Source organism: Colletotrichum destructivum, chromosome 12 (genome assembly GCF_034447905.1).
Source record: "Colletotrichum destructivum chromosome 12, complete sequence".
Classification (NCBI taxonomy): domain Eukaryota; kingdom Fungi; phylum Ascomycota; class Sordariomycetes; order Glomerellales; family Glomerellaceae; genus Colletotrichum; species Colletotrichum destructivum.
In genome coordinates, this window is record NC_085907.1 from 493,707 (window position 1) to 521,626 (window position 27,920).

At 51.4% G+C, this 27,920-nt stretch overlaps 6 protein-coding genes across 6 annotated transcripts; 1 reads left to right on the top strand and 5 right to left on the bottom strand.

The window, feature by feature from the left end:
* Window positions 1-2,774, bottom strand: CDEST_15555 (uncharacterized protein). Its single transcript, XM_062931710.1, has 4 exons — window positions 2,516-2,774; window positions 2,034-2,321; window positions 1,494-1,976; window positions 1-1,434 (listed from the first exon to the last, which is right to left on the bottom strand). Exons 1-4 carry the CDS (start codon window positions 2,633-2,635, stop codon window positions 211-213), a joined length of 2,115 nt encoding a protein of 704 aa, XP_062787761.1. The 5' UTR covers window positions 2,636-2,774; the 3' UTR covers window positions 1-210.
* A 7,266-nt stretch (window positions 2,775-10,040) lies between these two features.
* On the bottom strand, window positions 10,041-11,539 carry CDEST_15556 (uncharacterized protein). The gene is made up of 3 exons (XM_062931711.1): window positions 11,192-11,539; window positions 11,002-11,130; window positions 10,041-10,949 (listed from the first exon to the last, which is right to left on the bottom strand). The coding sequence occupies exons 1-3, from the start codon at window positions 11,452-11,454 to the stop codon at window positions 10,844-10,846; spliced, it is 498 nt and encodes a 165-aa protein (XP_062787762.1). The 5' UTR covers window positions 11,455-11,539; the 3' UTR covers window positions 10,041-10,843.
* A 732-nt stretch (window positions 11,540-12,271) lies between these two features.
* Window positions 12,272-13,608, bottom strand: CDEST_15557 (uncharacterized protein; the record flags this gene model as incomplete). Its single annotated transcript, XM_062931712.1, has 2 exons — window positions 12,272-13,291; window positions 13,342-13,608. 2 exons carry the CDS (start codon window positions 13,606-13,608, stop codon window positions 12,272-12,274), a joined length of 1,287 nt encoding a protein of 428 aa, XP_062787763.1.
* An 873-nt stretch (window positions 13,609-14,481) lies between these two features.
* Window positions 14,482-15,617, top strand: CDEST_15558 (Putative protein kinase-like domain superfamily; the record flags this gene model as incomplete). Its single annotated transcript, XM_062931713.1, has 2 exons — window positions 14,482-15,136; window positions 15,187-15,617. The coding sequence occupies 2 exons, from the start codon at window positions 14,482-14,484 to the stop codon at window positions 15,615-15,617; spliced, it is 1,086 nt and encodes a 361-aa protein (XP_062787764.1).
* A 583-nt stretch (window positions 15,618-16,200) lies between these two features.
* CDEST_15559 (uncharacterized protein) lies at window positions 16,201-16,422 on the bottom strand (the record flags this gene model as incomplete). The annotated part of the gene is made up of 1 exon (XM_062931714.1): window positions 16,201-16,422. One exon carries the CDS (start codon window positions 16,420-16,422, stop codon window positions 16,201-16,203), a length of 222 nt encoding a protein of 73 aa, XP_062787765.1.
* Window positions 16,423-25,459: 9,037 nt separating this feature from the next.
* Window positions 25,460-27,504, bottom strand: CDEST_15560 (uncharacterized protein; the record flags this gene model as incomplete). The annotated part of the gene is made up of 2 exons (XM_062931715.1): window positions 25,460-27,086; window positions 27,135-27,504. The coding sequence occupies 2 exons, from the start codon at window positions 27,502-27,504 to the stop codon at window positions 25,681-25,683; spliced, it is 1,776 nt and encodes a 591-aa protein (XP_062787766.1). The 3' UTR covers window positions 25,460-25,680.
* Between the last annotated feature and the right edge of the window lie 416 nt (window positions 27,505-27,920).

The window sequence follows — 27,920 nt, forward strand, 5'->3', positions numbered from 1 at the left end:
GAGGAATGTCCTGTTGTTTTGCGCAACCACAAGGAGGATAAGAATAGGGTCCAAGTAATGGTCAAACTAAGGCTTTGCAAGGGAAACGCGGCAGACCAATTCGGGAACTTGGCTAAGGATTCATCAGGGAAGAACCTAGTGAACATGCTCTCCTGGCAAGTGAGGCCTTTCGAGAACTGAAATGGTGGTGAAACATGCCACGTGCCGAGGTCACCAGCCTGTGGGAGTCCCCATGTCCAATCCATCAAATGTAGACAACTGTCTGTTGATGGGTTCAGGGTCTGCCATAGCCAAAGGATCCCAAGAAACACTCGCACCTAGATATCTCGAGAACAACTGATCAATGGGAGGGTACCCATCTTGTGTTTCGGTCGTTGAGTGATGGCAGTGGGGCTCCATTGACCGGGGCGGCTCCATGCCAGCCCTGGACCTGCTCAAATGCGAACCCAAATGCTTCCGAAGTGTCTCTATGTAACCCGGCTCGTTTGGCTGAATCCCGTTTTGAGAAGTAAGGTAATCCTCTCTGATTTTCCAAGCTCTCAAGATGAAGTTCCCAAGAGCGATGTTGTACCCTTGAGAAGAATCGAGGAACTCAGGATGGTATTCGTAAAGGGCAGGGATTTGTTGCCACGCCCTTTCGACCAAAGCTCCAGTCAAGCGCTGGCTCAGCTGGCCCACCATCAAGACAACAACGTCATATTGAAAGAGTAGCTTCAGAAACCAGTGAAATCCAGGATGCTTGTTCAACCTGTACGCATTGATGTTGTGTTCCGTGGTCATCACAGACCACTTGAAGAGATTGTCTTTCGGCGTCAAAATCTCTGTGCCCCATTCTGGCTGTTCCTGCGGAGGACAAGTGGACTCCTTAACCTTCTGAAGTACAAGGGACTTTAAGAGACTCGCAAACTCATGTACCGGGCCGGCAGAAGGGTCGGAGTTTTTCTCAATGACGCTGTTTAGTCGATGCTCGAGAATATTGATAAAGCCATTAATATGAGCCGATTGCATTTTGGTTCTTCTACCGGAACTCAGGGTGCTCAGTTCGCTGTGGAGCATGAGGGACTCGAGGTCCTGTTGTTGATAGAGGCAGAAGCCAATCTGATAGACCAATAGTGGAATCACCATTTCGGTCGGGCCTTCGCGTTCTTGATATGGCTCCGTCGCACCGGTGTGGAGATCCGCGTCGTTCAAATTCTTGGGCAGTTTGCAGTCGCTCGGTCGAGGGAGCAGCGATTGGCTCAGGCCCGATATCATGGAGAATTTCGAGTCCAGCATGAATATTTGCCACCAAATTCGGCGCCGCATTTCGGTTTCGAAGTGTGGAAGACCAAGGAGCTCCCCGTCTCTATGAAGGCCCATTTTCTGCGCAATACGAACACAGATGCCATTGAGAATCCAAGCTCCATGGATATTGCACCTACCCTGGATTGACATCTTCCATAAAGTTAGCAGATAATACAATTGAACGGAGGTTTAGTGCGGTTCAGCCTCACAATATGCAGAACCAGGGCTTGCAGGGTCGTGAGATCGTGAGACTTGAGGAATTCTGCTCGGAACAGGCTGGTCCTCACGCCGGAGGAAAACCGCCGGAAGGCAGTCTTGCATGTAGAGCCCAGCATAGTCATGCATTCTTCCTCTGTCATTGTGATAACAGACAGGCTGTAGACCGCAAAGAGAAGGGCCTCGGCATTGTGTGGTAATGTTCCCCGGCTACTGGCGGCCTCGACCACAAGCGGTTGCAACGTTGGCACGTGGATAATCTTGGTGAGGGAATTGACCCGATCAAGGAACGTTTGCCACAGGCGAAATATCTGACCAGCACGTGGATATAGGTCTCCGGGATCGTCGTATGCTGCATCTCCACCAACAAGCAGATACTCGCTGTAGTCGGGCATCGATGCTCCGGGGTCCCAATCGTGTGGCTCTGCTTCAACTGCCTCGTCTTCTTGTTCAACGAGCTCTCTCATGCCTCGCAACTGTAGGGCTTTTGTCAGCAAGATGCCCCCAAGTCTGTTTGGTTCTAGAAAACGCACCTCCTCGTAAACTGTAGCCCAGAGGAAGTTGTCCATGAACCGCACAGCTCCACCTTCCACGACGAGTTTTCCGGCAGGTTTCCAATTGAATTCGTTGTTCTGATATTGCGGGATGCTCGAGGACTGTCGCGGAGCGTCTATATTGTCAAAATCCAGAGGCTCCTTGCTGGCTGCCACATAATTGGCCAAAAGCTTTTCACATCGGGCGAGTCTGGCTTTTAGCTCTGCATTGGGTTGCCTTCGATTCCGCGCCGGTGCTGGGATACTGGGCCTGCATCTTTCTTTAGACTATCCCAATGCCATATTAGCGATAATCCGATGTAGATTTGAAAGTAACGCAAGCATATATCGGAGACGTGGATATGAACAGGCTGGTTGGGATGTTGGGACGCTCATCAGCGCCCGTCTCAGTGAGAAGAGGCAAAGCAGATGAAAGAAGGGATAGATGGCATCATGCCAAGTCTCATGGTGAGTTTTCGTACCTTGACGCAGTTTGCACACGGATATTTCCGATCGCACTTCACCTTCCGGCGCTGGCAAAGCACGCAGGCTAGAGGCCGTGGCTGATTTGATGAGTGAACTTCCTTAGGAGAGGCTGACATGTTGTTAGAGAGACAGGTCGCGTCAAATGTAGGATGAGAAGGTTGAAGCAGTCCGCTCAGTCGGCCGCGAGGAAGGGTATGTTAAATAGAGCGATCGGGTTCGGCCAGAGACAGACCGACTTGCGGTATGACGGTTAGTCAGGGTGGCCAGCGGAATATGCATATATGAGTGAGCAGAAAAGAGTGTCTTATTCGTACTAAAGAGTGGATGGTATCACCACGGGCTTGTGGGCCTAATGCTATCCTAATAACTGTTCCAGAGCTAGGGCCAGGTGGAAATGACAGGCTGGCCTGTTTAAGTACAGTCAGACCATCCTGGATGGGTTATGTCCATGACTCGCATAGAAGCATGCATGGATTCTGTCACACCCCCTCAGAGAAGCAACTATTGAAGTTGTGTCTCTGGATAAAGCAGAGCTTTTGATAACTGACGATTAGCGAGAGCGACAGAAGGTAGGGTAATGTAGTGTTGAAGACCCAAGATTGGGATTTCCCTTGATCAAGTCGTGTGGTGTTGTGACCACTGCTGATCTGGTCTGCAGATCATCCTACCCAAGCATCTAAGCTGCCTGAGCTATCTCGGCTTCTCTGAGAGCCTTGACTTGTTGCTCAACGTTTGCCATACCTAGCTGGGCTAGAAATCGGCAGTGCTTCTGAGCTGGCAGTGCTTTGGTGAGTCCGTCTGCGACCATCTCATTGGTTTTGATCCAGTTGAAGTTGATGAGACCACCCCTGACTTCCTGACGAAGCCAAAGATTGCTGATATTGATATGACGAAGCTTGCTAGTCACTTGAGGTCTCTCGGTGGTGAGGAGTCTCAAGGTTGCTTGGTTGTCGCACTGGAGAGAGTAGTCACCATCAAGATCAAGCTGAAGTTGTTCGACTAGTCGGATAGTGGCCTTGTATTCCTTTGCAGCTTGCGTGAGGGCGACCAGCTCAGCCTCAGTACTCGAGGTAACAACGCGACGTTGCTTAGATGACCTCCAGCCAATAGGGCCACCAAACATCATCATCATATACCCTTGGGTGCTCTTGCGAGTTGCGAGGTCGTCAGCAAAGGAGGCATCTGAGGCACAGAAGAGAGTTCCTGGTCCTTGAGAGTTGTATTCGATCGCGAGATAACGAGTATGATCGAGGTAGTCAAGGCAAGCGTCGGCTGCCTTCTTGTGCTTGGCTGATGGGTTGGTGAGGAATTCAGAGAGTCTGGATGAAGTTCTAGAGATGTCTGGTCTTCCAACGACTCCTGCATAGTTGAGGGATCCAATAAGTCGCTGATAGTGGTGGATTTCGGCTGGAGTTGCTTCCTGATCGTTAGGAGCTAGGTTGTCGACAGCCATTGGTGTCCCAGCTGGCTTCTTCCTCTTGTTCACTGCGAATTCGTCGCAGATCTTGGCAATGTAGTTGTCAAGGCTTAGCCAAAGCTTGCCAGCCTTGCGGTCTCTGATGACTCGTATGCCTAGGAAGATGTTCATTTCTCCTATGATCTTCATCTCGTAGATCTCTTGAAGTCCCTTGACGACTTGCTCGGCCATCTTTTTGTTTTTCTTACGATAAATCACAGCAATATCGTCCACAAAGAAGAAGACTAGGACTCCCTTACCGATGAGGATACAGTCGTCCTCATCAAGGGGAGCAAGTCCAAGTTTCTTGAGAGTATCAGAGAGGCTCTTCTGCCACAAAAGAGGGCTTCTCCTCAGACCATAGAGTGCCTTGCGAAGGATGAGGCAGGATCCCGGCCTGCTGTAGCCCGGAGGGAACCAGACATAAACCAGTTCATCAAGGGTAGCGTTAGTGAAGGCATTTACAGCATCAAGCTGCATCGTCTCTAGGTTGAAACGTGCCACAAGGGCCATGACGCTGCGAAACGATCTTCCAGCGAGTGTCGATGCGTAGGTTTCCAGCCCATTGAGTGGCTGAAGATCTCCTCTGACACAGATCCTTGCTTTGAATCGCTTGAGAAATCCATGCTTGTCGAATTTGTAGGTATATACCCACTTGAGAGGAAGAATTCGATGGATCTTCTGATTGACGTCTTCTAGTCTGGTAAGCTCGAAGGTGCCCTTCTTCCAGACTGTTCGATATTCCACGTTCATTGCTGCCAGCCACTTGGGCCAGAACTTGTGCTCTTTTGCTTCGGAGTATTTCTGGGGAGGTGAGGGGAGGTCTCTGCGATGAATTTGACCTAGATCATGAGCGAAGTCGTCCCATCTGTCCTTTTCCTTGGTTGAATCTGTCAACTGGAAGAAGGAAGATCTGATTGATGAAGATCTATCCTTAAGTCGGCGAGAGGATCTTGTAGCTGCCTCTGGTTGGTGATTGGTTTGACCAATTGGCGTTTCCCGATTGTAAATAGGGTTATTGCGACTTCCTCTTGGTCGTCCTCTTGGTCTCCCTGTACCTATAGTAGGAGGTGGAGCATCCGAAGAATCAGCGACGTGGATTGTTGACTCAGCGGTCGTTGCTGAGGATGATGATGAGGTGGAGGGCGAGCGATCCTGAATTGCAGTATCCGGAGTGGGTGACTCTTCATGGGTTGTTGACTCAGGAGTAGGAGGGTCCTGAATGAAAGGTTGATCTGAGTCTGAAGTTGTTTGTAGTGACAGTTGCTGAGTAACTGTCTCTTCTTCTGGGTCTGTATAGGTTAAAACATGCTCTTCCACCCCCTCAACTGAAGGAGTGTGTGACTCCTGAAGTTGTGTTCCTGGAGAGCCAGTAGGAGTAGGCAGTTGAGGCTCTCGCTGTTGGTCGAAGCACTGTTCCCTGGCATCCCTCGGTCCAACTGCAGCAGCTGAATGATGCTGGAGGTCTTCGTCATTCCACAGTCGTGAATCCATGGGGAGATCTTCACTCTGAGGATCAGGAATCGGAATCTCCAGAATAGAGAAGACTCTCTCTAGCTCCGTTCGATGAAGGAGACTGGTATCCTCCTGGCTGGGATCGTATAGCTTCGTTTCGTCGAATGTGACATCTCTGGTCCTCATGACCTTGTTGATTGCTGGGACCCAGATGCGATAAATGTTGGTACTGTCATAACCACAGAGATACCCAACGTGGGCTCTAGGCTCGGTCTTGTTCGCCTTCTCTTCCCCTCTAAGGTATGTTGCAGTGAGAGGGTAGGCCTTACAGCCGTATCGTCGTAGATGAGCAAGTTGGGGGAGCTCAGCTCTCTGATGAGTAGTCCAGGGCCTAGAGTTGAGCCAAGAATTGATCAATCCCTCTGGGGTTTGCCAAGCGTGCCTCTTGCGGGGCATTCTGTTGCTGAGATAATTTGCAGCTCTCACAAGTTCAGGGGCTAATTCCTCTGGGAATCGTGATTGATATCGTAGGGCCCTGGTGATCTTGAAGAGAATCTCACCAGCCTTCTCTGCTGGATTTTGAGCCCCAGTATAGGCTGCAGATCGCTCAATAAGCTTGCCGTTATCTGCTGCCCACAAGTCGAAGGCATTTCGAAGAGCTGTTTCCCAATCAAGGCGAAGGATCGAGAGTTTGAAGTGGTATTGTTGCTCAAGAAATGTGGCCATCTGAATGATCGCCTGGAGTCCCTCCTTACGAGAATTGAGGAACCGGACCCATGTAAACCCACTCCATTCGTCCCTTACGAGCAGAACGATCTTCTCACCATTATAGGTCCTTCTCAGTGTGAAGAAGTCTATGGAGACGTAATCTCCTGGGGCGGTCGGATTGTGGTCAGGCCTCCTTCTTGAGACTTTACGAATCGCCTTGCCTGTGCTGCAAGCCTCGCATTCGATGGTCGTCACCCCCTGAATCTTGATTCCCCGGCTGTTCTTGAGCAGATGCTCGAGAGCTTTCGCACTTGGATGGCCGAGACGTTCGTGCCAGATCATGGCCTCTGCATTGGAGGGCGTAAGGGGATCCCTAGAATTAGGTTGACCTCGCTTTACAGCAGGCTGGGCGTCTGAAAGAACGAAGCTAACATGTTTATCAGGGGTTGGATTTGTTGGGATTGACGTCGAGGTGTCATTGTTGTTGAAGGATGAAGCTTGAGCAATAGTCGAGTCATGATTGTGGTACTCCAGGAGATATTGACCATGTTTCCAAGGTGTGTGGTACAGGACCTCTCCTGTTCTGGTCTCAAGTCCTGGATGGCGAACCGTGAAGATCAGGCCTTTTTCCTTCAGGGGCTCAGCTCCAATGAGGGTTACAGGGTAGTCTGGGCAATACCAGGCATCCCGTACGATAAACCCTTTCTTCCTGAGACCACCTTGGTTAGGGCGGATCTTCATAGTCCCGCGAGCGATAGCTGTCATTCTTCCTCCTCCAGTAGTGAACTCTGTTGAATGGCTGAAGTCTAGATCCTTCATTCTAGAGCGATCGTTGCAGATGTGGAATCCAGTCCCAGAGTCGACGATAACACTGTTCCGGAGTGGAAAACCAGCATATAGACTTATTGCTGGAGCGCTGTTTGGGGCAGCATAGAAGGACGAGGAATCAGAACTGTGTTCGGTGTCCCTATCGGAGTCTGACTGCTCTTGGTTGAAGTAGGAAGAACTTTGACCTGCGTTCTCCTTGTACGGTGGAGAGGAAGATTGAGTAGCCGGCTTGTCTGACGAGGCTGACGAGGAGACTTTAGCGTTGTTGAGTCGCCCCTGCGCCCTTGGGTTCTTCTTAAGCCAGGCCTGACCCCGTTCAATAGCCTTCTTGTTCTGAGGATGGTTTGGGTCGTAACTAGCCTTCCTCTTCTCCGGGTTGAAGTGAGGACAGTCAATGACCCAGTGTTTTATATAACCAAGGCAAGCAGGACACTTGGGAACCAGTATCTCGTTTCTTTTCCCTTGTGACTCTGTTGGATTGCCCTTCTCATCTTCTCCTTGCCAAGTGGCGAAGCTGGATGCTTTGGCGTCTCTGAAGAGCCAGTCAGGATGGAAGGACCTGACCCATTGACGGAAGAAGTTGGCTTGTTGAATTCCAGCACATTTCTCTCCTGTCTTAGGAGGCTTCTTTATGCCGTTTTGGTTGAAGGAGAAGGTAGCAGTTGTATAGTAGCTGGGAGCGAGTGGCTCTACTGCCTTAAGGAAGTCAGCAACTTGGGTGGTTGGGTCAAGAAGCGCTGGAAGTCCAACGTCAACGACCTCATCCATGATGTCAATGTAGTTGCTGAGCCAATCAGACAGCTTGGATCGCTTGATTGAGCTCATGTGAGCTTGATAGCGACGAAGAATGAGTTGTTGCCTCGCGTAGTTATCCGGGGCAAGCTCGTCCCTGAGAGCGATGATCATTTCTCTGAGACTCTCTTTACCACTGACGTGGTTGATGTACTGGGCCTCAACTATGGAGGTGACCCAGGAAAGAGCGGCAATGATGCCTTTGTTAGCCCTTTTGTAGTCTTCCATTCGATCGGCATGTCTGGCCTTAGCCAAGGCAAGCTCGTTGACGAAGTTCTCGGCTTCAGGGCTTGGTTCAGTAAGACGGGGCCTGATGTTCACCACTTGTTGGTCTGGATCTATATAGTTCCAGACCTCATGGATCCTAGCCACCAGCTTGAGGTTTCCGTACCATTTGGTCCAGTCAGCGTCAGAAGTCAGCTTCTGAGTGACCTTAGATGACTCCATGGTTGAGGAAGAGGCAATTGTAGCCTTGTGGGGTTGTATCGATATCGTTAGGATGGATCGATTGCCTATAGAGAGGCAGAGTTGTTGCTTCCGTTGAAGCTGAAGATCCTGGCCTGTGTGGCTGCAGGATTGGCGCTGGCCAAAGGAGACTGAATAGTCTCAAGAGTTGCAATGCACTTGATCGATTGATGCTGTCTGAGTGACAGGTCCTTGCCTCTTGGCTGAAGGAATCAATCAAGACGACAGTTGCTAGAGTCGACTGGGCTCATAACTGACGGTTAGTCAGGGTGGCCAGCGGAATATGCATATATGAGTGAGCAGAAAAGAGTGTCTTATTCGTACTAAAGAGTGGATGGTATCACCACGGGCTTGTGGGCCTAATGCTATCCTAATAACTGTTCCAGAGCTAGGGCCAGGTGGAAATGACAGGCTGGCCTGTTTAAGTACAGTCAGACCATCCTGGATGGGTTATGTCCATGACTCGCATAGAAGCATGCATGGATTCTGTCACTGGCCAACTGAAGCTATTCACAGAGCTGGAAAATAATGCCTATACTCAACGCCTTTTATTCAGGAAGGTGAAAAAAGGCTTCAGTGAGCAGGCCTATCAATTGGCAACTGCCTAGCATAAGCTTGAGCTTCTGCAGGCCTAGGTTGCTAATACTGCAGCAAGAAAGAGGAGGGCAGTTCAGATGGATCCAAACACTAAGTTTGCCAACATTAAGGACATCCAGCAGGCACAAATTGAAGCTGGCGAAAAAGAGGATATCACAGGTGAATTCAGCGAGTCTGATTTACCTAGTGAAGCTGAAAGCTGTATTGTAGTGGCATCTAGAACAGGGCAGTAATTAATTGAAGTCGATGGTGGTAACGGAGATGGCTTCATTTTTGGGGTGCCCATATGTGGGGGGTGCCCACAAGTGGGTGCCCGACGTTAGCGATGAGAAAAACTTGAAAAAGCGAGCAAAGCAAGCTCATCAAGCCAAGAGCCAATCAATGCAAGCAAGTGGAGCCTTTCCCGGCCCCCATTTATGGCCTGCTTTGACTTGGTTGACTTGGGCTCGGGGAAAAAGCCCCTGGTAGTCCGATAGGCTAACAGGAGGCGGTAGGTTCATCGGACGTACTCTCTCTCCATCTACTCCAACGGTTAACGTTAGACTATTTAGCAACGACAAGAAAGGCATGGGAGTGTAGAGAGTAGACGTCCAAAGATTTCATTCTCGGACAGTGAAGAATTTTGACCAGGTGTCGCCGGTCCAAAGGGGAAACCTTGGACCACAACGAGGGTAATTTGCATACCGTGTAAAGCTCCAAGCGACCGCAACTCTGATACATGTCACTGTTGGGTGGTAAGTCGTGTTGTGGGTTAAACCAACAGACCTTTCAGTCGAGGGGTTTGGGAAGAGCCGAGACGCGACTGGTCTCTTAGACAAGGTCGATTGATTCACCCTTGTACCTGTATTTTTTTCAAAACAGCCGGCGTCAGAACGCAAGGGAAGATATTCCTGTGCAAGCAGGCTCGTCCGGAGCTATCGAAGCTCTTGTGGGTCTGTCATACCGCGGAACCTGAATTTGGTCCCGGAAATAGCATGGATCGGCCTGGTCCCCTTGTCGTTGATCGGCGCAAAGGGTTCCGGACTTTCTGGCAAGGATGCCGATATTCAGAGACCAGCCCATTTGGCATGCTGTCAAAACAGCCTTGCTTGTTGGGGGTGACCCCGTGACTCTTGACGTATGCAGGACCCTGTGTGTCTTGTTGTCACCTGCCATTTCGGGATAAGACAAACCCTAGAAAGTACTGTACTGACTGACTCGATGGCTTCGTGCGTCATCTATGAAAAGTGGTTCTATCGATTTCCAGCTCTGCAAGGCTTGCGTCCTCGGTCAAAAGCCGTTGACCTTCGCTTGCGACCGCTCGGCTCGAGCCACCCGCCGTTATGCAAGCGAGCCTTCTTCCATCTGGACTTGAAAGGCCCGGCTGGTTCCCGCCTTTGTTCTGACTGCCATGTACGTTAGACCCTTTCAGACCCTCCGAGACCCCTTGAGACCCCAATTACCTATGCGACTCACCCCGCTTGCCGCCGAGTTTTCTCTTTCGGCATTAGAGGCAGGAAGGGCACTTACGCACGCCCCTGCTTCGACCCGACAGTATGGTAACGGCGTAAACCTTAGTACCCACAAGTTTCAGGCTCACGGCCAACCCTTGCGGATGACTGGATGCCAAAATGCAGGGGCACTCAATTACATACGAGCGGAGAATGGCCAAGCACGCTCAGAAACAAGACCAGCGATGGTCGGCTTGGCAAAGGGAGGACTGAAAGAAAACGGTTGGAAGTCGGCATGCGCCCTGCTTGTTTGTTTCCACGGAGTCTCGGCCTCACAAATCGCCATGCGAAGCGATGTTTCCTTGTTCCACGGGTTACTGTCGTAATATTTTGGCATTAGGAATTCCCCAACAAAACTATCTCGTACACGCAATACCGCGTCCCAGCTTGAACAACAACAAACGAAGCACTGGTTAGATGCATGCTTTGCTTCTGTCGCGCCTGTTGGTCCCATTCAGTCATTCCATCCCAAATTGGCAGGGCTCATCCCAAAGCAATCAGTCAAATTTTGATTGGCCAATGGAAGGGCAGACTCAATTTTGATTGGGCCAATGATGAGCCCCGCAAATTGGCGTCAGGGTCGCCGTGTCTTCGACGGCAACAGCAAGTATGGTCAACTTGGATTCCAACTGGTCAAGTCTGCGCAAGATGTCAGGCCGCGTCATTCTGGCGATGTAATTGCTCAACGTACAGAAATGTAGTGGCTTTGAAATGCTTCTCGTTCGCCTCTTCTATCTCGGCAACAGCACGTTCGACAGCAATCATGTGGCAAAACCAAACGCTGGGAGGCTTTTGGAACGCCGAAGACATTGACACGGATCTGGAATAGTCAGCTTTCTGCGGCGTTCAGTGAGAAAGGAGTGCCTAACAAGGACGCTTACTCAACATCCTGATATCCGCGGGGGTCTTGGTCTTGTGGGCCATTGGAATCGTGCAGACGTTCTGTTGTTGAGGACATCAGTGGTTTTTGGATGATACTCTTCGGCCAGTCGATGCTCTCGGGGGAAAGGCCTTTGTTCCGTTGGAGGGCTTGGACCAGTCGTGTTGTAAGAATGGTTTCACGATGCCGGGCCTGATTTGTGGATATTTGGGACCGGCGCTGTAATTTGCCAGGCCGTTGAGAACGTTGCTGAGATTGATGCATGATGTCACTCTTGAACTTGAAGACAGATCGACAGTGTCAAAAAAAGGATGAATCATAGTCAGCCGCTAAAAACGATAAAGTTGGCATGCACGGTCTTGTCATTTTTCACGCGACCAGGACGATGCTTGTACTCTTTTATACGGCACGAGACTTAGGCGGCACGACATCGTGCCATGATTCAGGAAGCAGAAGCAAATCTCAAGCGTGCCAATTGCATTTGATACCAGCCGGCTGGAACAATGCTGGTCGGGTTTGTTCTATCTTTTTCTTAGAAAGGAAACGATGTTCCGGCTATGTAGACGTCCGTCGCTGTTGGAACTAAATGGTGCAGGTGCATCTTACCATTTGCTCAGTCCGCAAATCACACTCAGCCGGCAACGACGTCCGCATATGGCTGACTGGGGGCCGATGGGTTAGACAACAGACTTACAAACGGTCAAACCTCGGAGTTGGTGCCTGTGCAGTTCCCCGCCAGCCCGTGCACCCTGTCAAGATATCCAAGCCTACAGGCACAAGGCCCTGGTTAATATTTCCGATCCACTTTGAGCCGTCAAATGCGGTTGGGTCATACTTGTTGGAATCGCAGCCTTTCGGCAACATGGCCATCGAGCTGGACCAACAGACGGATGGTGTGATGTTGTTGGTTCAACGGGCCATCGAAAGTGGATGTCAATATGGCTAAAATCCGGTACCGAATGAAAAGGGCCGTGTTCAAATCAAACATGGGCTCTCTGAGGCAGAGGCCGAGCAGTCGTCGAGATCCCGAGCTGGTTTTCGCAGTTATCCCTTCGCGGCAAAATCACCGCCAACAGAGAGGCTAGCTAGGTCTCGAGTCATGAGCCAGGAGATCGGATACCTCTCGAAAGGGTTTCCGTGCTTGAACCAGGCTTTTGTTCGCCCTCATTCCACCACCTAAATATATAGACCTGAGAATAAACAGGTCGGTAATTCTTTCGCCCCTCGTGTCCGGTAGCTTATCGATGACGTCGATAAACAGCCATGCAGTGGCGTCCGCATACGACATCTGATTCAACCATGGCCGGAAGTTCTGTCCCAGATTGTAATCGTCGGTGAAAAACTCAAATGATTTTTGAGCGGAACCGACGCGATGTAAATCAGGAAATTCGCTGGCAATCTTTTTAACTACGGGTTGCAAGTCAACAACGTCGTAATCGTAGTCTTGTGGTGGCCGAGCCAACAACAATGCCTGCCGTGCTATCTCCAAATCTGGAGACATAGACTTTAGAGAACGGATCTTGCTCGTGTCAAATCCCAAAGTTGATGCCAGACTCGCGAACTTGGGAAGAAAAGTTGGGTTACTCTCCAGATTTCGGAAAGTTCTCATCGCAAAAAGCCACAATTGCCGCAATCCAAGCTGGAAACAGGCTCTCGATTCAAGAGGCCGGTAGGAAAAGTTCATGTCGGAGTTCTCGATTGGGTATTGGGTTTGTTCTTTTGCCGGTTGTTGGAAAGCCATTGAAAACGCGGTCTGTACAGTATGACCCTCATATGGTATGGAAATCAAGCGCTTCATCGGTTTTGCACACAGCTCTAGGTACTTGAAATCGCTGCAAAATGTAGACAGCGATGGAATGGTAAAGTCGAAGGAGCAAAGGGTTTCCCAGATGGCAAGTCGTTCCGATCGATTGAAGCACCTAAAGGCAAGGCCGTCCAAAACAATGTTCTGGAGCGCTCTTTCATCCTGTGCTGAGAACCTGGGGCACCGGTGCTCTAGAGATTGGACAGTAAACGAATCAATCTTTCCTAGATTGGACACGACACCCCCGGCAAGACGTAACCATGTGTCGTAAATGTGTTGGAGATAATTCACGACTTCCTAGACACGATTAATTTATGTAAAGCTTGAGTCCAGGACAAGAAGCTAACCTCGTCACATTTGAGAGTGATAAGCCTGTGAAGGTTGCCGATAACTAGACCTGCTCGAATGCCCGGAATCCCAGATAGATTCACAAAGGCACGGTAGAAGACTTGGTGTTTTGCAATCTGTCTAACACATCTCCGCTTATGGTCGGACAAAGAGGACTCTAGTCGATGCGTGAGTCGGGCATCATTGCACTCCTTGCTTCGAAGTACTTCCCAAAAAGCATTGCGGTCCGCGAGGTCGCTCTCAGTTTGCTGCTTTTTGTTGACCATCGAATAAATTGTATGACCTGCTGCGATGTGTCTATAATCCGGTCCTCCTGCTCTTCTTATAAATGATAGACAGTCTGGAGAAAGCTGATGTGTGCGGATGGTTTTACATACAGGATGAAGCCTGATGCTGGCACTTTATGTGAGCCAGAAAACAGACCCTTGACTACAGAGAGCGGATTTACTGCGCCAAGTGTCCCAGTCATGACCAGGTGTCTTGTCACGATTCGCTTAGGTAGTAGCTTGGGGTTCGGTCTGCCGACCGAACATTTTGCCTTTTGGCCCGCTGGCCCAACGGTAGTAAACCCAAGCACTTATGTTTCGTCATATGTCTCGAGCACGTTCATTGGACACTCATCCTGGACAAACATTCTGAAAATCATCTGGCAGCGTGCTAACTGTGCTCCGCATGTTGATGGATTTCGAACGATGTTGGCCGCCCTCTAGTGCCAATTTTGTGTGTAGCAGGTACATACTCGAGTATATTCCCGTTGCTCGCCCTACCGTGAGTCCAAGCAACCAAAGCTATTAATGGACATTGGAGGCAGACATCACAGCAGCTTCTGAATTGCCAAACAATGATAACCTGTGCACCGAGGGAGCAACATATGCTCATAACTGTATGTACGTATCCGGTCATCTATCTGCGCAGAAGCCGTTGCAGAATCACAGTTACCGACTCGGTTTGAGATGTTGAGTTGGGTAGCTGACCGCGTGACAGAGATGCCCCTCCACTGTCGCCCGTTTCGGAGCCGGTGTTCTACCTGTACGCCATTCGCAATCGCTAGGTTCTGCTTCCAGCGAGTCTGCTTATAAATATACACATTTGAATGGCCGTGGAATCCATAAGCAGGAGCACACATGCCGATAATTATCATGGAACCCAACCAAAAGACCCAAATCGATGTCTTTCCGGCGCAAAATAGTCTTGCAGATACAATTGCAACGAGTCACAAGGCACGCCCTAAAGCTAATAAGGCAGCAACGAACGATGAATCGCATGTACAATTAAAGCCGAAGAAGAAACAAGACCACGTCACAAACCTGGATATGACGCGGACCGTCGTTCGATCGGGACATAAGCACTTTTCGGTCCGCACGCCAGACATCGAATGGAACTCGCCCTGGAAGCATTACAGAGCAGAATTCGAATTACACGATCTCGGGGGTAGCGTGACGGTAGCGGTGAGACAACGAACGCTAGTCCATATCAGAAGACTGGCCGTGTCGGAATCAGAAGACGCTCTATCGAAGCTCAGAAGGCTCCGTCACCAGAACATTGTCCAGTTCATATATGCGTATATGACGAAAACTTACTTATACGTAGTACTTGAGTGCACGACAATCAGCCTGCATCAGTTGGCTAAATGCCCCATATATCCTGATGAAGCCCAGCTGGGTACGATTGTTGGGCAGGTAAGCTCCGAGGAGCATAGCGTCAAAGGACCATTGATGACAGATGCTATTTGCTATGTCGTGAGCGGTCTCAGCTTTCTAGAAGCCCACGGTTTTGAGCACCCCTCGCTGGGAAGTAAGGAAATATTGGTGACTGATGCGGGATTGGTGAAAATCGGCAAGTAGACTTCTGGCGGCTGCAGCAGTCAAAGATTGATATTTTGGAGTCTAACGTCAGTAATCAAGTAGCAAATCAACAGCTTTGTCGGCCTTTTGAAAGCCACAAACAACAGCGTGTCAAGGCTCTCAGCCCCGTGGTTCAGCTTCTCATGCAGAAGTATTGCAAGGAGTCGCCAGGTGTCGACGACCTCGACCGCTGGCCTCCCGATTCAGCCGGTTTTACATTCTTAATCGCAATCGAGTGGGCATCTTCATTCAATGAGTTGCAAAATGTTGGTGTCCCCCGCCCGTTAATGTTCGCTCTCTTCCGTGATGAATCTTCTTACTCACACCTTCAGCATCCGCTTGCGAGACATCACGACACCCATTGTCTTGTTGGTCTGCTTAGTTTGGCACGCGTTTCGGTTTTCCCAAGAGAGTATAGCTGCAAGACCTAGCCATTTCATGCTCCGTAACAGATAACCCTACGTATTCTTATCTGCTAGGCTTTTAGGCTTCTAGTTTCAATGATCCATTCTTTTAGTTTCGTTCTTCCATGCAACCTGCGCGCAATCATTCTCCGTGAATTATGTAATTCTTCAGAGAAAAGAGAAATTAGTTGATGCCAAATATGATGCTGATTAGAGGTCAGGGAAAGAAAAGAAGGCAAGCATGGAAGGAAATGAGGAGAGTGAAACACTATGAAGGCCATCACTTAGGGCGACTACTCTACAGGCGGGACCAACGTCAATTGCAAGTAAGATTTAGTTGCAATGTTGCACTCAAACGTTAACCACGCAACATTGACCTCCAACTTGCAGCGTTGCCGGTGAAACAAATCAATCAATCAACTTAACCAATGAAACTTGAGGCTGTCCTTCCGCTAGCCAATCAACATTGAGACTAAATTTGATTGATTGCTTTAACAGCAACGCTGCCTCCAAGCTCACTGCGAGTTCTTCTTTCCCCATAATCCACTGGCGACCTCCTCGCTGGAAGGGGATATGTGGCCTCCTTCGGTAATTTAGCTCTGAGGTGTTACTATGTGATTCGACATACCAGTTCATCCCTAGATCTGGGGAAATTTTGCTCATTTGAGGACGTGTACTCATAGTATCTGTGCTTGTAGCGGACTTGGATGTACAAGTCGGCCCCGTACCGCCGTCTTATCTGCTCACAACGCCACATGATGTTTTTGATCGCTTTGTCGCAATTCTCGTTGGTTCTATCTCTTTTCTTCGGTGGATGCTGTTGAAGAGTCATGTTGAGTTGATCAAACGTTGTGTGGAGCCTTATGCACACAAGTAGACAAGGTACATAGTATGCTGTGTTGTGTGTGAGGGTTGGCGTTTGACAACCGAATTTGATTTTAAGCTTTTTGCCGTTCTCTTTCCCCTACATTGGTTTTAGAGTAGGTAAGCCGTACTGTGAACATTTATGACGCATAAGATAGAAGTGGAGCCACATCCAAATCTGGTTTCTGATTGTCTACTTCGAGAGGTTGTTGCAGCTGTTTGTGGACAATTTTGGTGTTGGAAGTCACATGGGACATGCAAACTGCTGCTTGTTGCGTGGTTCACGATACCTTGGTGTTTTTGAAAGCAGCAATCGGCTTGTTGTACAATTGCTGGCAAGAAGGGGCAAGGATGTGTCAACAACCTACGGTCAGAGGAAAGGTACTCTAGATGTATGTGTACTATGTACATCACGAGCCTGCTGGATGAGACGACATGCATTTGAGGAGCCAGACAGAAAGCCGTCTCATGGATGCGAGGTTGCCCAAAGCAGGCATTTTTCTTTTTCAACACAGTCATCCCCGGCATTTCCATTGTCTACTGTCAAAGTCCACCTGTCGGCGAACATGGGTTTTTTGCGAAAACGTCTACGTCTTCTTGTACAGATTCGCCGCACAAACTGTCGGCCAAGTGCTCACTTTTGCATCGCTTGTTACTAGAGTACATGAACACGTGAATTTGATAATAGGAAGGCGTCGTGATAGAAACCAAGAACGCTCTTATATGGTAGGGGAGTCTGGTCTGGGGATACCGTCCTTGGCAGACGACGTGATGGGGTCACTCGTATTCCAATCAAAACAATGTGTGATTATTTCGCCGTCGCTGTTGGTTGTCCTCAGGTGTAGCGTCCGCTTTGTGGAGGCTTTCCCATAAACGTGGGCCACTCTGAATGATGGTTTCGCGCCACTCTTCTTGGCTGTGACATCGGGTCTAACCGCTGCGGCTACCGAGCAGGCGGCCTTGATTTCAGTCGTCAAATGTTGAGGCCCTAGGCTGTTCGTGGAGCTCGTTTCCTGCAGACGAGGCCCTCGTGCTGACGACTTCTCCTGCTTGACGCTACCGCTTTCTTCGTCAGTGTCAGAGAGGAGGAAGGTAGCTACATGGTTCTGTGGAAGCCTCGGCTGAGGTGAACTCTCATTCGCTGGGACGAGCCGCAAAGGGGAGAATACTGAGTGAAGCTTTGAGCTCATGATGCTTCTGGGCAGTTTGACCGTGACCCCATGATCATTGCGGCATGTTTGAGGGCCACTCAGTTCTGAGCACACATCGCTTCCCCTACAAACAGACGCGCCAAGTGTGTGAACCTGCTCCACATGGTGTCACTGCCGAAAGAAGCCACTCCGTACACCTCTGGTTGTGAAGATTGATGATGCTCCAGCTGGCGAATAGAGCCGGAAATGGGTGTTTCCAAGTACAGCGATAAGGTTTGTCTGCTCGCTAGTGCTGTCGCCAAGCGCTATGACTCTGCTCATGGCGGAAGCGAGCGGACACCGCCACAACCGGAGGAATGGGGAGCGAAAAAGGCGACTCTCTCGCTTCATTGTGCTACATACTCGCCATGTGCACAATCGCAGTGAAAGTGGATTTTCGGAGCTCGACCTAGAGTGACGAAGGCTAGGAGTCGGAATAGGATCCAGCGGACAGGATACACGGCGACTTAACGTGCTTGCTGTGTGGCTGGGATAGTGACTCCTAGAAAAAAGAAAGGCTCTCGAGATAGAATTGCAGCGGCGTCGAAAGTCGGATGGTCGAGAACACCTTCTATGAAAGGTCAGAACCTGCTCCTGCAGGAGCTGGATATGGATTGTGCAGATAGAACACGTGGTAGAGCAAGAAAGCTCCTTGTTACATGGCTGGGAAGACTCTCGACCAAAAGCAAGAACCGGCAGGTGCGCTACAACTGGGATTCCAGGCCATGGCTTTCCGCTATGTCAATAGGAGCCGGAAATAGATCTTTGCGGGGTCCATACACGGCACAACAAGGTGCTCGCTGTGTAGCTTGGATGACTCATTTTGGTATCTTGGGAGCCCAACAGGCTTTTAGCATGTTCCGCACTTTTCAACATAGCAATGGGGAGCCAGATATGGATCTTACAGTCACCGTAAGTAGTAGAGGAAGAAAGCTCCTTGTTGCGTGGCTGGGAAGACCAGCCAGAACCAGCTCCTGACAAGAGTCAGATATGGAGCGTGTGGACAAGGGAGGTAGTGGGACAAGGAAGACCCTTATTGCGTGGCTGGGGACGTGGCCGGGGGCATCCTCCACCAAAGGCCAGAACTGGCACCTGCCTCATCGTTGCGGCGATGTTAGAACTGGATCTATAGGTCTCGGCATCCATTTCTACACAACAGGGCAAGAGCCCAGTCGCGTGGCTGGGCAGGTTGTCTCCCAAAGCTCCCAAAGCCGGAACCAAAGAGTGACAAATGGCCTTCCAAAAGAACCAGATTTGGATCTTGTGAACAGGGGACATGACTCAGCATGCAAGATCCTTGTCGTGTGGCTGGGGATACTCTCGCTCCAAACTCAGCCGGTTGAAGGGAACTGGAAATGGATTTACGGACATTATGAATAGCGCCTAACAAGAGCCAAATCCAACTTTTCCGATATGGGAAATGGAGTGGTCGATAAGGTCCTTGGTGTGTGGCTGGGAGAAAGGGCCAGAACTGGCTTCTGGTAAGAGCCAGATGCGGATGCTCAAGACAGGGGATCAAATTAGGTAAGCGAGATGCTGGCTGGGAGGGCCCTGCCCAGTCGCCAGAAGCGGCCACGAGCAACGTGGTTGCAGTGGCATTCAATGCCAACTTCTGGATCTCGACTCTCCAGCACAGTGGATGAAGCCAGAAATGGATGTTAAGAAGAAGGCACATGTCGGGATGAGCAGAATCCTTCTTCTAGGCTTGAGAATCCCTACGCCGAGAGTCGAAACCGGCTCATAGAAGGAGCCTGGTACAGGTTTTGCGGACGGGTGATGTGCTGGTGCCTGCAAGCTTCCTGTTGCGGGCTGGGGGTGCTTACTCCCAAAAGCCAGAAGAGGCTCTGAGTAGCGTGTAACTGCTCTGGCGTCAAAAGTTGATTTCAGGGCTCCCAGCCTTGGAAACTGCAGGATGAACCGGTAATGGATCCTGCAGACAGGGTACGTGGTGGAAAGAAGAAGTAGCTCTGAACAAGAGCAAGAGCTGGATTTTGCTGACAGCAGGCAAGGTCCATGGCGTGTGGCAGGAGAGACAGAGTCCAGCCAGGCTTAGCTCCTGGCAAGAGCCAAAGACGATCTTGCAGGCGGGACAGGGAGAAGCGGGGAGCAAGCAAGACCCTTGTCGCGTAGCTAGGAAGGCCTTACCCCAACAGCCAGAATCGGCTGGAAGCGCGTAGTTCCAACGGCGACGAATGCCAGCTTCTGGACCTCGACTTTCCAATACATTGAACAGAGCCAGATACAGACTCTCCGGAAAGGGCTTATGTCGGGATAAGCAAGATCTTTACTGCAGGCTTGAGAATGGCGCCATGAAGAGCCAGAACCGGCTCCTGGCATTTTGCTGCAGCTGTGACGGAACGGCAGTGCCTGATTATGAGTCAGCGGGCCACAATGCTCACCGTTCGGTTTTCTAACCGAACCCCAACTCACTACATGGCTGACCCGGGACAGCAGCAGCGCCAAAATTGTGACATCAGCCTGAAAAGCCGTAGAATGGGCGGGACATGGATCCCGCGGACGAGCACGCGGGCCTCGTTGCGTGGCTGAGAATATTCACCATCGAGTAATCGGCTCTTTGAAGTAACGAACCTCCAATGGTATGAAGGTGTCGGAATAGGATATCACTGGATAACTCTGCACGCAGCCAGTTATTACAGGCCGTCTGCAAGAGGACAAACGTCCATGTGTCCGAACGGTTCCACGGCGTTCGCGTCATCAGCCTGGCCGACACGTCTCCCAAGTCTTTGCGACGCCATCTCCATTCCTTGCGTTGGGACATGCTGAGCAATGAGCTTTCCTACATGACCGAGACGAAAAGAGTCGAGCGCGTCCTCGCCAGCTGCCTTTTCTCGGCCACCCATCTCGCCGGTCTTCTACGCCACGCCACGGAGCAACTCGGTGATGCCGACGCTCCGCCCCTCAGCTTCCTCGCCGTCTCTCGGCTGGACAACCCGGTAGCGGCAGATCTACAAGCACACCTCGCGCGGTTTCTCACACATTGCGACTCCGTCGACGCGTTGAAACGATTCGCCGTGCCTGTCATCGCCTCCAGCTTCCTGCTGGACCACTATCCCCCGGGCATGCACCGTACGTCCGCGGGCTTTGGTCGATCTGACTGTTACTGACCATACCATCCGCAGTCTTCGACCCGCGAGATGTCTTCCAGATGTTCTACCAAGATGTGTGCTACAACGTGTGTGGCGCCGCCGTCCTGGCGCACGAAGGGCCCACCGACTTCGTCTTGCCGTCTCAATTCTCCAAGATGATCGAGGCCCAGATGGTCCGTATGTTCCGGCAGCTGACGATGAGCCAGTCCGCGGCGTCACTCCATCGACAGCTTGTCGCCGCCTTCGCGGAGGACTGGGGACGGCTTCGGTCTGACAGCACATGTTTTCATTGTCTCCGGCGTCGCCCGCAGTTCTTCCCCGAGTGTGGCCACGGCCAGTGCATGAATTGTGTCAAGGTCTTTGGTGTCACGAGCGTGGTCGATCCGTGGCTGGTCGATGTCGACGAATGTCTTCTTTGCGGACGAAATGTTGGCATGAAGCTAAGAGTGAAGCCGGACACCGCATCGGTCCGTGTGTTGTGTATTGACGGCGGCGGGACGAGGGGAAAATACCCCCTCAAGCTGTTGAAGCAGCTCGAAGACGACATTGGCCTGCCGGACCACCCTGTGCAGGAAAACTTTGACGTTGTCTTCGAGACCAGCTCAGGTTTGTTGCGGAACGTTGCTGTTGCAGGTGTGAGTTGCTTCTTAGCTGACACGTCGTGGCAGGCGCAATCAGCGCCGGTGCTCTCTGCATCAACGGCTGGACGGTGGATGAGTGCATTGCCCGCTTCGAGTCCCTATCAAACCAGGCATTCACGCCCCGCGGGGTCCCTTCCATCGCCATCATAGGTTCTCTCATACGACTGATGATGCAGGTTCCCTTTTTTGCCACAGTTGTTCGTGCCGCGGCGTTGCTTCTTTTCGATAGCAGGTATCCGTCGCAACACATCGAGCGGGCATTGCGAGACATGTTTGGCTCGGAAAGAAGCCTCGTCGACTACTCGGCCGCCGACACGATGGGTGCCATGGTCGGGATGACGGTCGCCACCGTGCAAGATGCAAGCGCCTGCATCTTCACCAACTACAACGGAGTAGGCCAACGGGGCGGAGATCACGGTAGTTTTCCCTTTTTCCGATGAAGCGGTCCGATGATGCGATTTGATAACGCGACCCAATACGGCAACCCGATGCTGATGGGATTCACAGAGTATGAGGTATTGACGACGACCGACAGCGGCGGGCAGGTATCTTTGTGGGAGATGTGCGTGCTTTCTCGGCGTCCATACGTCACGCCTGCATCTTGCCCGTGTCGTGGCTGATCTGACCTGCAGCATCCGGTGTGCAACCGCCGCTCCGTAGTCAGTACTGGCCATCTCATTGCAGCAACACCGTCGACTGCTACACAGCCGATCGTTGCTAACGGGGCCGCGCAGTTATTTCACGCCTTGGTCAATCAACGGCCTCGGCACGTTCCAAGACGGCGGCTTGGTGGCTAACAACCCCTCCTCGATCGCTTTGCAAGAGGTTGCTTCGCTTTTCTCCGAAGCCCCCGACCCAAGCCTCCTGGTCTCAGTGGGTACAGGCTTCTCTCGGGGGGAAAACCCCATCGGGGGATGGCAGGGCTACTTCCCCTTCCGCCTAGCGCGGGCCTTTCGGGCCCTTCGAAGTGACGAGAAAGCCTGGCAACGACTCGTCGCACACAAAAAGGTTGGTCGTTCGGGTGAGTTCTTCCGCTTTGACGTCGAATTCGACGGCCCCGAGCCGCCGCTGGATAGCCTGTCCAGCTTTGACGATCCTGAATGTGATGATGAATGCACTTTTGAAGGCCTGCCAGCCTTGAAGCGACTGCGGCTGTGTGCAAGGGCAGAGCTGTTCGTCTTTGAGCTGCGTGCTTCACAGCCATATGTGTTTTCTGATGGGGCGTACGAGTGCTGCGGACACATACGTTGTCGGTTGCGTGCCCACTCTGCAAGCTTGAAGGAGTTCATGTCGCAACTCGCCAGAAGCAAGGCTCACTTCCGTGTCGGCGGCCACAAAGTAGCGGGTGACTTTGCGCCATACCCGACGATCTGTCCAGACGGCCATTTCGTCTTGGAAGTGAGGTTTCGTGTGGCCAGTCTGCAGGAGTCCCTGGCCGTCTGCCTGTGGGAGACTCCCGACGACGGTCGCAACATCAGCGGCTCACCGTTTACAGTTCAGCAGCTGGTGCGGAGCCAAAAGCTCGAGCAGTGTTTCGGTACCTCTGATCATCGTAAGAAACGGTGTCGAGACAATGAAAATGATGAGGCCAGCCGTAAACGACCGAGATTCAGGCCGTAGCGGTTTGCCGTCAGTAGAAGCGAAGCAGACATCCAATGCTGTTTCTGTTTTAGTATCAGTAGCGCAACAAAGAACAAAGGTTGGTCAACTTTGTTTGATTCGACGTACTCTTGTTTTCTGATTTTGCTTGATCTTCTCTGTGTGATATATCAACCAAGGACAAAAAGGTCTCTATAAGTGACAGACGATGGTAACTATTCTCAGGCCTAACCCGGCTCATTCGTCACAACGATCATCAGAATATGCAGATTTTACTGTCTTATGCAAGCACGACTAATAGGTCTGTGAAGGACATGCCAGTATAAGGGGTTTTCGTCTTCGTCCTTCATACTCGTCAATACCTCTTGTTGACCCCCTACCTATACATGGGCCTGTCAGTCGCCGTCTGACAATTATTATCTAGTGTTTCGTTGCCCAGTAGGTAACCATGCATCCACAGATGTTGGCGCTGGCTGGACTGTACAATGTCGAAGTGAGGCTTGGCGTGCACGGGTCACAACACCCCGACGGAAGGGTTGTGGCCCGTGCATCAGCATCTCAGTTGGACTCCACCGATTGCACCTGGCGGTTGACCTGGATGAAATTGACCCATGGTGATGCATCGAGAATAGGATGCAGGCAGAGACAGAGAAGCGTTGTGATAGTAAGAACAGCGCGGGAGCATCTCAGGCTCTTGTGCCGGAACATACACCGACACAACCAGCACTCGACGACCCGAGAGTCGAAGGATGGCTCCGGTCATGTCCGGTGACGGTATCGGCACTTGCTCCGCCTCAACCTCCTTGTTGACCCACAACATGCTCCTGATCCCCCATCGTCCCTCCTCTCTCCACGCCGTCGGAAGCATCCTCGTCCACCTACTATGCCGCCTCGGCACTGTCAAAACCTTACCCTCTCTCTTCCACACCCATGGTTCCTGAACCGCTATGACTGTGAAGTCTCGCAGTTGCTCATCGTTCATCAGGCTTTCGTGCACTGCATCCTGTTTCCTCACATTCAGTTGGAGAATCTGAAAGTTTCTACTCGTGGAGAGATGGGTAGAGCTTCGGACACTTCTTGCTGAAGGATTCGTGCGGACCACCGCAGAGAACACACTTCAGTACCGTCTCGCAACACTCCTTGTGGTGGTGGCCCTCCTTAGCACACCGCCCGCATACCAAGCGGTTCGGGCATCGGGACGCCTTGTGTGGGGCGATCTGCTGACATTGGAAGCACTGTTGTGGCTGAAACTGGGGTTTGAATATCCCCGTGGTTCCGGATTCTCCTCCCGCGTGGAAATAACCTTCCGAGAGGAGCCTCCTGGCCTCACTGGCTTTGGTCAGGTAGACCGCCATCGATCCGTACGCTTTCGGGTTTTCCTTGTCGCTTAGCCACACGATCTTGGCGACGGTCGTTTCGTTTTCTTTGCTGAACTCCTCTGCTGCTTGGCTTCTGTACTTCCCTTTCTCCTCCCAGACTGCTGACCATCGCACGAAGTCTACCTTGATCGGATACAGGTCGTCGTCCCGGACTCGCATACCCGGGGCGATCTTCGTCTCTGCGATTTGTTTGACTATCCGGTGTTCCGCGTCGTCTCGGCAGACGATTCTGATGAGGCTCTCATTCCTTGGGTTCACGGTCACGGCCTGGCACCGCCATCCCGTGCGCCCGTCTGCACGCATCTCCTTTTCCACTGCTGCTCTGATCGTGCCCGCGTTGGGCTTGTTGCCATCTTCTGCTTCAACTCGTGAGGTGTCTATCGTGCAGTACGGAGTGTCGGTCACGTTGGGCGATGATGCACCGGACGTGCGGGTTCGTGCCTCGATTGTCTGGCCGGTTGGGAGGTTTCGGGCGACGGCGGCATAGGATGGACCGGGGTCGCTTCGCGCCGAAGCCAGAGTCGCTAAGGCTTCGAGCTTTTCGTGCGTCTTGGTGTTATCGTCTTCGACTTGCTGCTTCAACGCCTGCAGGTCGCCGCGGACCGTCTGCAGCTCATCCTTGATTGACCCGAGTTCTTCGTTCGCCGTCCGAAGTTCGTCCGTGGCTTGTCGAAGCTCGGCCTGGATATCCTTGTTGCGCAGTTCCGATTTCTTCCATGCGTCGAACACCACCTGGAGAGATGCATGCAGATCCTTCATCTGCCTTCCCATGGCCAGGAGCATCACTCTGTCGTCGTCCTCGGTCGCCTTGGTCCTTCCTTTCGCGGCTGACGCGCCCCTGGTGGCCGCCCTCCGCACACCGTTTCCTGCCAGCTCGTTCGGTTCTGGGGTTCCATCGTCGGCAGTCTCTTGGTTTTCCTCGTTCAATCGGGCTTTGGCCGTTAGTTTACGTAGCCGTCGCAGTGACCGCTCCGTTCCGCTGACCTCCTCGTCAGGCGCGACGTTGAACGTGTCCGCCTCTATGTTTCACAACACGGGACGCGCCGCAAGTGGGTCCACTAGTGCCGCGCCACGCGTTTCCGTATCACCCCTTCCGCAAAACACCCAAACAACTCTCGACAGCAACGACAAAAGATGATAATAAGCTAGTTTCCTATCCTTCCCTGATTGTTCTCCTGGATCAGAAGGGAAAACAACAAATCTCTGCCTTGCCGTTGGCCTGATCAGGGCCATGCCGCACTGGCCATCGGATTGTCGGCGTCGTGGATTCCGTGGTGGGCCTGACCAAAGGTGGTTCATGGCCCAGCCCGTCACAGATTGTCTTTTTCTGCAGCCGCCTGAACACTGCTTAATGTCCATGAAGGTCTTTTGGGGCTAGACAGCCTACCTATGCCAATGGGTTCTGACCTACCGCAACCTTCAGTGAAGAATTCATCTTGTATGCCGGCAGTAGGAAGATCACGGTCGATTGACTGCTCCAACATCTTGACTTGGTCTGCAAGGTCATCTAAGCGATTCTCGTCTTGCTCAGTATTGCAACCTTTGTCATAGGCATTAGCAATTTTCGTTGCAAGAGTCTCTTTCTCATCTTCAAGGGCTGCGAGAGATTCTAGGAGTTTCATAACCCTTTGCAAGCCGGCATGCTGTTTCAGGAGCGGCTCCCTTGCACTCTTGACTCTAGCGCGATCTTCTTTGGAGCCTTTGAGTAGGGCCTTGGCATAATCCTTCGAGTTTTGCTCGCGCTGTTCTTGAATCATTTTCTCCTTGGTCTTTATGGCATTCGGGTTGCTCAGAATGAATTTAAGTATGGCCGACTTCTGTCCTTGGGATGCCGCGATCTGCTGGGGTAATTGATCGTTCGATGGATTTGAAGACGTAAAGTTGCCAGCATCTGTAGCCACTGGCCGGTGATGATCCATGGCTTTGAACACCGTCGATCGAGGCCCAGAAGTGGTATTCGGGGTAGTAAGTTCGTCAAATGACTCGGTGTTGTCCAGAGGAATCGAAGCTGGCCTCAACTGAGTGGCAGTGGCCGGCATCAGGGTACCCGTGGGACAACTTCGAGTAGCCAGCAGATGCTCGTCATAATCGCACACGTGGAAACAGTCGTCGGGATCTTTCATAGCACAAGGCCAAATAGGTTGCGTACTCGCCTGAAAACCTAGTGCTCTTGCTTTGCGGCTCGGCTCAGGACTTGTCGATATCTGCAACGCGTTGCTCGGAGCCCGTCCAAGAGCATGTTGGTTTCCCTTGGCTCTGGAAATTTGTCGTGGCGTACTGATGCCATTTGGGCTGTCGTTCATTATAGAAGTGCGCTGCGTGGGGATGACTGTCTGCGTAATAGTCCGCTTTTCAACCACACCACCATCCATTGTTTCTCGGTGGGTACTTAACGGGAGTATCGTTGTGCGGTTGGCCAAGCGACTAATCGAAGGGGCTGGCGTCCCCAACATCTTGTAAATATCCGGAAACTCGTCCGAGTCCGAGCCCAAACCATCCGCCTTGCTCAGTTCCGTGCTTTTCCTCTTTTGGCCGCGTTTTGGCACAGGCTCCGGTCTCGCAGCGTGCTCCACTTCCCGTATCGAAACATCGAGGGTTCCTTCGTTTTCGTTGTCTTCAATGTCGTGGAAGCCTGGTGTGGACACCGGTGCTGGTTCACGTCTGCACTCTTGGGGTAAGGACGGTGGTGACCGGTTGTTTCGACCAATCTGTGCGTCTGCATTGCATCAGTACAGGGAAAGTGTATAGAAATGGATTGCATTACCTTCTTGTCGAAAGGTGGCCGTAAAAGTTTTCTGAAGCTTCCCACCACTCGTCTTCAAGGACGGTTTTAGAGATTGCTGCTGCTTGACCACCAACAAAGAATTTCTAGGCCTTGTGGACGAGATCAATTTCGCCATAGGGCTAAAGTTTCCCCTCGTCACCGCTCTGTTGTCCCGTGACCTTTCTGCCCCGTCAAAGAAATAAAATGCTGACCCAGTATTCAGACGATCAGATGTCAATTGAGGAATCAGACTGCGACTGCAACGACTCGGTGCCGAAGGATCGCGGGCTGGCGGGAAGGAGAGGTCGTTCGGTTTGGGTGGCTGTTGATGTAATGTGAACCCGCCGGGCGCGTCTGGCCCGTCATCCATTTCAGTTATCGTGTCAGCGCGTCCCATCTTATGTCATCCATCCAAGCTTGTTCTCATGTGAGACGTTTACCACATGCAGAGCTAGCCCCAGTGGGAACATCAGGGATGTTTTGATTCTGAAAGCCAATCATACGCATTAGCTTCCTACACCCTGTCAGGGGTTTAAATATTAGTATAGTACTTTGACATGTCAATAACGTCAACCTGGAGATGTACACCGTACATCAGAGACGAAGTAACTCAACATAAGTATTCTTTCTAAGATCTTGAGGAAAGCAACTGTTTTGTGGTTTTCTGGGTCAATTCACCACGCCATCGATTAAAACCCCCGCAGGGTGTATGTGTTAGATAATCGATGTCGATTCGATGCAATACACCTGGGTTCATTGATCAAAGAGTGGTTATTGTGCTTGATT

Excerpts from the sequence above, each read along its gene's own strand:
- CDEST_15555 (XM_062931710.1), bottom strand. The coding sequence starts at position 2,635 with ATGTCAGCCTCTCCTAAGGAAGTTCACTCATCAAATCAGCCACGGCCT. Across the intron at positions 1,977-2,033 it reads GGGCTACAGTTTACGAGGAG|TTGCGAGGCATGAGAGAGCT; the intron begins GTGCGTTTTCTA and ends AAAGCCCTACAG. Across the intron at positions 1,435-1,493 it reads AAGCCCTGGTTCTGCATATT|ATGTCAATCCAGGGTAGGTG; the intron begins GTGAGGCTGAAC and ends ACTTTATGGAAG.
- CDEST_15556 (XM_062931711.1), bottom strand. The coding sequence starts at position 11,454 with ATGCATCAATCTCAGCAACGTTCTCAACGGCCTGGCAAATTACAGCGC. Across the intron at positions 11,131-11,191 it reads CGCGGATATCAGGATGTTGA|ATCCGTGTCAATGTCTTCGG; the intron begins GTAAGCGTCCTT and ends TGACTATTCCAG. Across the intron at positions 10,950-11,001 it reads TTCAAAGCCACTACATTTCT|ACTTGACCAGTTGGAATCCA; the intron begins GTACGTTGAGCA and ends CATCTTGCGCAG.